We start from the raw sequence: 8,021 nt of genomic DNA on the forward strand, positions 1-8,021 counted from the left end.
GGGACCAGGCTCAGTGAATGAAGAGGCAGAGACACAGATGGGTTGCTTTATCACTTTATTTCCTTTGGGGCAGGTGCTGAGAGGAGAGGCTCTCCAGTGTGCTATCTGCAGAGAGGGATGCCACAGGAAGCTATGTCAGGAGTGGGGCTGAGGCTGGGCCTATCTCAGAGTTGGCATCCACTTTACAGCTCTGCTATGATCTCCTCCAGCAGATCCATCCTGAGAAATGGTGGGGGCAGACCTAGAGTTACCTCAGGGAAGGAGGGGCCAGGGTTCCCCCCACCCCCAGGGCCCCATACTTCTGCAGGCTGGAGAAGAGACTTCCTCTGATCTGGTCACTGCTGGGCACCTGCAGAAGAAAAGGGCTAGAGCTGCCACCCTGTGGCCATAGGGCTTGTTGCAGGCCTGGGGAGGTGAGAGGGGGCAGGAAATGGGCTCAGGGTCCCCTGCTTCACTTCCCAGTCAGTCAGTGAGCAGGAGGCAGGCTCCCAGGGCTGGGTTCCCAGCAGGGAAGCAGGGTTGGTTAGGGGTCACAGGTCAGTTGGGAGTCCTTGAGGGTCACCCTTCCGAAGAGAGGCACCCAGGGACCCTGAGGTTGGTGAAGATTGAAGGGGGTCACACAGGGCCTGTGGGTATCCAGACCTTTGAGCTGGGCTCCAGGCGGCAGCGCAGGCTGATCCTAGCTGTGGTCTCCCCAGGGTGCGGCTGACAGCAGGGGCTGAGGTCGGGGCCGGGGCTGCTGCCTAGAGTCAAGCTGCTGCCCGAGTCCCAGGTTATGTCCTTCTGAACCCTGCTGTGACCTGGGACCTCAGGAGTTGCTGGGGCCTGTGGAACGTGATGGCAGTGCACTTGCATGGGTTTCCTGGGTGTGCCAAAGCCTCACTGGTCCCACACACTGCTGCCCTGGCTCCTACCTGGGATGGGATAGGGCCTGGGGGCATCCCAGGGAGCCCAGTTCTTAGTGTAGTCTTGGCTCTGGAAGCCACCTCATAGTACAGTGTCTCTGGGAAATCAGACCAGTTGGTTACAGTGGGGTGGAGGGAAGAGCTCAGCTGGGCCCAGCTCCCACCATCACCCCCTCCTTGCCCTCCTACCTGGTGGAGGACCCAGTGTGGCCCAATCCATCGAGGAGCTTGCCTCAGGAGCCAAGTCCTGTGGTGACAACACTGGGCATGGAAACATGGGTCTGTGCTCCACACAGCTACCCCTACCCCCACCTGCCCGTCCTGTACCTGGGCCACAGCCTCCCGCAGCAGGTATCGAGCACTCTGCAGGCTGCCCCAGCGGTCAGCAGGCTCTAGGCCCAGCCCCGCCCGAACTAGGGCCTGGTAGGGAGCTGGTACCAGGGGGTCCAGGGCCAGGCTCTCACCTGCCTCCAGCTTGGCCTTCACCTCAGGCCCCTCTCTCCCAGCCCAGGGCAGCTCTCCTGTGGGGGAAACATGATTGGGGACCCAAATGGTGAGATGCCTCAGTGGGACTGGGTGTAGGGTCACTCACTGACCAGTGAAGACCTCCTGGGCCAGGATACAGAAGCTGTAGAGGTCTGAGGTGGTGGTGGGCTCATCACCGCAAATCAGCTCGAGTGGCAGCCATGGGTACAGTTCGGGGGGTGGAGGCAGCCCGAGGCACGGGCCTCCCCAGGGGCAACCCTGCTGTGGCCTGTGGAGCCCAGGGGCCTGGTGAGCTAGTAGCCGCTGAACAGAGCCATGGGGGCAGGCGGGCGGGGTGGGTGCTCACCTGGGCCGCAGCCAGCATTGGTGCAGCGGGCGCCCGTGCTCCAGGCTGCCCACCTTGGCCAGGCCTGGCCTCACCAGCTGCACAGCGTGGGAGCTGAGGCCGCCGTGAACACGCCAGCGGGCCTGCAGGAACAGCAGGGCCTCCAGCACCTGCAGCAGCAGGTGGCCAGGCAGCAGGCCCGGTACAGCCCGGGGTGCCCCCTCACTCGGTCCCCGTGGGTGCAGCACTGCATGTAGGGAGCCCAGCCACACAGGCTCGAAGAGGAGGCACAGCCCTGCCAGGTCCACCGAGGGGCTCAGGGCCATCAGCAGCAACAGATTGGGGTGGTGCAGGGTGCTGGGTGGGAGGGGAGCAGGCCACTCACGAGGAGGCCCCAACCCACACAGGGTGGGGGCTGCTCCTGGGCACAGACCACCATGCAGAGGGAGAGAGGGCAAACAGACCCAGAGTCATAGTGCCTGGCAGTGCTGGAGCCAGGCCCCAGCTTGTACCCTGTCCATGGCCCCAACCCACACTGGCCCCTCCCTAAGGCCTAGAGGACTCAGCACTTCCCAGTGTGCAGGAGGGCTCCACACTTGGTGCTGGCCACTAATCGTGCTCAGCATCCTGGTTGTCTATTTCCAAAGCACCTGGGTCGGGTGGGCAGGCAGGGTTCTGGGGGCCCCAGCAGGGCTGGGGTAGGGGGCGCTGGGGTGGGGAGACTGGGGGTGGTACCTGCAGTGCTGAAGGTCAGCCAATAGCACATCAGGCTGGGTCCCAGGTGCCTTGAGCTGCCGCACTGTCACGGGGTGGCCCCTCCACAGCAGGCTGGGGAAAAGGGAGAGGAGAGCAGGGCATGGAGCTGTGAGGCCTGGGGACTGGGTTTCCCCTGGGAGGGGAGCAGGTGAGCTAGAGTCTCCTGGAGCCCTCCCCAGAGCCAGACAGGGGCTGTCTCTCACTTGGCCATGAGGGTGTGGGAGCTGCTCTCATAGGTGCGGTCGGGCTCACCCTGCGCTGGCAGCAGCTCCTTGGGGTCCGCAAGGGGGATGCCCGTTACCTGCCCCAGTGGCCACAGGCTGCTCAGCTGGAAAGGGGGAGCAGGGGACATGTGGCACGAAGAGAACAGGTGTGGAACCCACTGCCCCCGCCTCTCCCTCTTACCTGGCCGAACCCCAAGGCAGGGATTGAGGGGGGTCTCCTGATCTCCTCTGGCCTCAGTGCCCTGGGGGAAAGGACAGGCCAAAGGTGAGTCTGGGGTGGTGAAGTGGGTGGGCAGGCTTCAGGGTGTGGATAGTTACCTGTTGATCTGTATCAGCCGCAGCGAGGACAGGGGGCCACGCAGGCTGTGCCCAGAGCCTGCCTGCAGCTCGCCCAGGGGGGCAGTGGGTGCCCACCCTCCGCCGTGCACTAGCGCTGCGATGTTGGCACGGCAGTGCTGTAGCAGCTCTCGCATCTGGACAGGACACCGAGGGTGAGGCTGGGCAGGGTGCTGGGGGTGCTGGCCCCAATGTCCCCACACCCATCACTGCTCACCTCCCAGTTCTGCTTGGCTCCGCCCTGTTCGGCCCAGTCCCGCGGTGTGCGGCCCTGCTGGTCATGCAGACGCAGGTCCCCCCCGGCCTGCAGCAGGTGCTGCATCACCAGGCTGCAGCCCGAAAAGGCCCCCGCGTGCACCGGTGTGCTGCCGTCCAGGCAGCGGCTGCGGTGGAACAACGAGGGCAGGAATGGATTAGGAAAGGGATGGGACAGAGATGGAAGGTGGTAGGATGGGGCACTGGGGGAGGGGAGGAGTCACTGTGAACCTGGGAAGGGGGACTGGGAAGGGAGGGGTCAGGGGGACCGCAAAGGGACTTTGAAGGTTGAGCCACCAGGAGAACAAGAGGAGTCATGGAGATGAGGAGTTAACTGAGGACAAGAGGGTCGCTGGGGGACCGGATGGCCATCAGAGAGTGAAAGTGGGGCTGAGGGAGAGAGGCCTCTGGGGAAGAGTCCTGGCTCTCAGAGGCTGAGACTCAGGGTGCTGGGAGTGTGGGGACCTCGCCACCTGCCCACTCACTGGTTGGGGTTGGCACCGAAGGCCAGCAGGAGCTGCACGGAGGAGCTGTGGCCCAGCAGCGCTGACAGGAAGAGCCCTGTCTGCCCGGCAGAGTTTTCCCCATCTACCTGCACAACTGAGACACAGCAAGGCTGGAGACTGTCCCCTCCCCATGCCCTCTGGGCAGAGGTCCTGGGGGCTGTGGGCGGTGCCCTTTCCAGTCCCCAGCCTCCATGGTCCCTTCTTGACTGTGTGAACCTTGACCTCAGGTTCCATCTCTGTGTCCTGGAATCCCCATCCTCCAGCTCCTCAGAATTCATCCCAGCACACTGCTCCCAGAATTGCCATTAAGTCCACAGAATTGGAACAAGGGTTGACAGCCACCTACTGTGCCGATACCCACAGCCTGTCTTAATGACATCAAAACCACCCAAATGTCCCTAGGAGCCAGCAGGAGGTGGACAGTGTGGGGATTTTGCTAACGGGAGCCTCCACCCAGCTCTAACTCAGTGTTGTAAACACAGACCCCATATGGCCCCGCTCAATATTTCAAGCAAAGCAACGCTCTGGATTTTATCAAGAAATCTGTTAAGTTTATTGTTGAACACTGCAACCTCCTCTGCATTCCCATGCCCTCCCCATCTTCCTGCTCAGATCCCTCCTGCCAACCCCTCACCCTCTGCCCCAAGCCCTGGATTTCCATTCTCTTCATCCATGAGCTCCTCTTCCTCCAGGGAGCGCAGACGCCTGTAGTGCCAGCTGCCCTCCACTCGCATGCACTGGACAGACACAGCTCATCCATCACGCACCTGCTCCCAGCCTGCTTTCTGCCGCAAAATCCCTCTGGGTGTGTTCCTTCTGGAACCTCCAAATACCACGTTACTTACCATCCTTATGTCCCATTTTACTCAAGAGCCCACCATCTTTTGCAATGGCATCTTAACTGGTTTTCTGCATTCACTTGGTCCCTCAGAGGGATATTCTTAAAACACAAATCATTTCAAGGACTAGATAATCATATAGATATGTTGTTCCCATTAAAAAAACCCAGGAAAATAGGCAGGGCTCATTTTATGAGGGTGGCATGACCTTCACTCCAAAACCAGAAAATACAGTTACATATAGGAAGCAGACTTGGCCCAATGGATAGGGGGTCCGCCTACCACATGGGAGGTCCGCAGTTCAAACCCCGGGCCTCCTTGACCTGTGTGGAGTGGGCCCATGTGCAGTGCTGGTGTGTGCAAGGAGTGCCCTGCCATGCAGGGGTGTCCCCCGCATAGGGGAGCCCCATGTGCAAGAGGTGCACCCCATAAGGAGAGCCGCCCAGCGTGGAAGAAAGTGCAGCTTGCCCAAGAATGGCGCCGCACACACGGAGACCTGACACAACAAGATTACGCAACAAAAAGAGACACAGATTCTCAGTGCCGCTGGTAAGGATAGAAGTGGTCACAGAAGAACACACAGTGAATGGACACAGAGAGCAGACAACTGGAGAGGGAAAAGGGAGGAAAAAAAAAAGATTGAAAAGGGCGTTTTAAAAAAAGGTTACATATAAACATATAGGCAGAAACCCTAAGTAAAGTAAGAGGGGAAACCCAATTGGTTTTTCCTCAGAAAGCCAGGATGATTCAACATAAGAAAATCGATTAATGTAATAAACCACAAACTCAGTAGATAAAAAAAAAGCACTTGACAAAATTCAATACTTATGATTAGGAAAAAAAATCAGAAAACTAAGACTAGATGGGAATTTCCCTAACTTGATAAAAGTGATAAACCAAAAACCAATAGTAAGACCAAGGCGAGAGATGGCCACTGACATCATGGCTTGGGAGGTCTGGCCAATACCTCAGGACGAGAAAAAAGAATTCAGAGTTTAAGAATTGAAGGGCTGAGAAATTGTCATAATCTGCAGATAACTGAAAAACTCAAAGAATCAACAACTGCAACTATTAAGCAAGTTCAGAAAGTGGCCAGGTAGATACACAGTCAACTTAAAAAAATGCATCCAAATTATAAATTGGATGATGGCCATTTCCTGCCTACAGCTCTGGTGGTTTCCCATCACATAAAAGCCAACCTAACTCACGCGCCTTCCGAGGCCCTTTGCCTGCGCCTGCTGCCTCTCCAGCCTCCGTCCTGTCCTGGAGTCCCCCACCTCCCTGCTGCTGCTCACACTTGTCCACCCATCTTTACTTTAGGGTCCCTCTCCTGGCTCGGCCACCTTTCTGGAATGCTCCTCCTGCAGCCTTCTCCACTATGGGTTCTCAGAGACTGTGGGACCCTATAACCACCCTGTCCAGGTGGCCGCCTCCTCCCAGTCATGCTCTTACAGCCCCTCTGCTGGATTTCACCCCACCACCAAGCACAGGACCTGGCACCCTCCACATTGCCCTTCGTTCCCGCAGTGCTCTCACCTCTGCGCAGCAGCCGGGCCAGGCCCCAGCCTGGGCCCCCGGCCACCGCCAGGCGATGCAGCCGGCCCACCAGGGCTTCTGAATCCCCAACGGAGCCCAGCTCCACCGGACAGCGAAAGGGCAGCGAGGGCATCTGCAGGCTGGGGGCTCAGGCAGCTCCTGGGCAGGCGTCAACTCGGGATCGCATCAGGAGGGAGTGGAAGTGGGGACTTCTGGGGGCCAGTGGGCACTGGGCGGTTGGGGTCCAGAAGCGGGAAGGGCCCGCAGGCTGGGCCTGAGGCTGAGGGAGGTGCCTCAGGAGCGGGCTCTGCGGGCTGGATGGGTCCACAGGAAGGTCGGGGGCCTACGGGAGTCGAGCTGAAGGGGGTGGAAGGAAATCTGGGGGCTGAGGGCAGAGCTGCAGGGTAGGTGCAAGACCTGCGGAATGGGGGGTTGCGAGCGGCGGTGGGGTTTGCCCGTTGGCACTGGGGTCTGACAGCTGTGGGCGGGGTCACGGTGAAGGGAGGGGAGGGGAAAGGAGGGGAGGGGAGAGGAGGAGAGGGGCCGGCGGGGCGGGGTCTGGCGGAGATCTGAGAGCTCGCTCAGCTCCAGGGCGTCCTAGGGCCCAGACCTCACTCCTGGTGGCTTCGCACCTACCGTTGGGCTCCGATAATGACCACCACGTGACTGCCCCGTGACCCCGGGCGCGCTTGTTGTGGCAGTCTTGGCGGGAAGCCGCGGCGCATGCGCCACAGAGGCCTCCTGCCCCGCGTGCGCAGTAGCCTCTCTCGCCTTAGAGGGCCCATCCGGGTCCTGGGGTGACCTCAGAAAAGGGACTACAGTGTCCGCCCCTGAGGGTTCGGCTGTGTCCTGCACATCCCCCACCCCCAGGACTTCTTCCGAGGCCTTCTTCCAGTCGAGTGCCATGGCCCTTCACTCAGCCTCCTGACTGGCCTTTCCCCCAGCCCCGCCTCCGCTTTCCACAGCCCTGCCCTGCCCCAGCCCCCAGATTCCCTGCCTGACTTCCCCTGGGCTCCTAGCCTCAGTCTCCCCGCTGGGTCCCCCTTCGGTTAGGGCGATCTTCCTAAAGCCAAGACTGACCCTGACCCTCTGCTGCTTGAAACCCTCCCTGACTCCCCAGTGCTCCTGGGAAACAGCCCAAACCCTGCAGTCTGCCATCTAGAACGGCATCTTCCCGCCTCCCGCCCCTCCAGCCTTTTTCCCAGTCCTCATTCGGTTTCCCATATCTCTGTTTTTGCTGAAGCCCTTGCATGTGAATACTCAGTCTCATCTGGTTACTCTTATGAAATCTCTGGAAAGTCCTCTCGGGCACCCCCAGGCCAGGTCCGGGACCTCCTCTGGCCTCCTACTGTCCTGGGCCTCCCCCACCGTAGCCATGATCATGCTGGCGTGTGCTTTCCTGTCCCACTCCTGACCACGCTGGGCTCTCGCCGTCAGAAGATGGGTCTGCCAACCCTCCCACACTCATACACCATGAGGCAAGGCCTGGAGACGTCGTTGTCACTCCTGGATCCTCAGCATTGTTCACCTCAGAGCCTCGCCCAGAAGGGGCCTCAGAAAATGCCTATTAAATAACGAGAGGCCTGGCTCTTCCCTCTGTCCTTCCCTGTCTGTGTGTCCTAGATCTAGCCTCTTGACTTCTCCAGTGCCTCAGTGTCCACTCTTCACCTATGAAGTGGACACTCACTGGGGTGAAGAGAGTTCCCACATCAGCCACTGACGGCCTGAGTAGACAGAGCCCAGGCCCATGCCAGGACAGGCTACCTCAGGGTTGGGGAGCTTTCATTAGTCTTTGTTCAGTGCCCTTGCTGTGTTCTCAGTTCCTCTGAAGACTCTTCTCTAGCTGCAGAGAC

The 8,021-nt window shown here is 59.7% G+C and overlaps 1 protein-coding gene across 5 annotated transcripts; it reads right to left on the minus strand.

The window, feature by feature from the left end:
• Positions 1–38: 38 nt before the first annotated feature.
• Positions 39–7,948, minus strand: LOC131274198 (inactive serine/threonine-protein kinase TEX14-like). 5 transcript variants are annotated; one of them, XR_011646325.1, is made up of 14 exons: positions 3,773–7,948; positions 3,250–3,415; positions 3,015–3,169; positions 2,878–2,938; positions 2,676–2,800; positions 2,452–2,544; positions 1,738–2,073; positions 1,502–1,659; positions 1,233–1,426; positions 1,095–1,166; positions 915–1,003; positions 643–825; positions 300–349; positions 39–219 (listed from the first exon to the last, which is right to left on the minus strand). XR_011646325.1 is itself a non-coding variant. In XM_071209234.1 (14 exons), the coding sequence occupies exons 1-14, from the start codon at positions 6,299–6,301 to the stop codon at positions 248–250; spliced, it is 1,968 nt and encodes a 655-aa protein (XP_071065335.1). In that variant the 5' UTR covers positions 6,302–7,948; the 3' UTR covers positions 39–247. The 5 variants fall into 5 exon arrangements, 4 of the variants coding, with proteins under 4 accessions (XP_071065335.1, XP_058135246.1, XP_071065336.1 ...); XM_071209234.1 differs by having other exon boundaries at positions 39–349; positions 1,095–1,152; positions 3,773–3,887; positions 6,169–7,948; XM_058279263.2 differs by having other exon boundaries at positions 1,095–1,152.
• Positions 7,949–8,021: the final 73 nt, after the last annotated feature.

The sequence above is a fragment of the Dasypus novemcinctus genome, chromosome 18 (assembly GCF_030445035.2).
Source record: "Dasypus novemcinctus isolate mDasNov1 chromosome 18, mDasNov1.1.hap2, whole genome shotgun sequence".
In the NCBI taxonomy this organism is placed as follows: domain Eukaryota; kingdom Metazoa; phylum Chordata; class Mammalia; order Cingulata; family Dasypodidae; genus Dasypus; species Dasypus novemcinctus.

What these genes read in the sequence shown, in the direction of transcription:
- LOC131274198 (XM_071209233.1), bottom strand. Translation starts at nt 4,071, where the DNA reads ATGAATTCTGAGGAGCTGGAGGATGGGGATTCCAGGACACAGAGATGG. An exon ending in TCCCACACCCTCATGGCCAA is followed by an intron (nt 2,545 to 2,675) that starts GTGAGAGACAGC and finishes CCTTTTCCCCAG; the next exon opens with CCTGCTGTGGAGGGGCCACC. An exon ending in GGCCCAGGAGGTCTTCACTG is followed by an intron (nt 1,427 to 1,501) that starts GTCAGTGAGTGA and finishes TTTCCCCCACAG; the next exon opens with GAGAGCTGCCCTGGGCTGGG.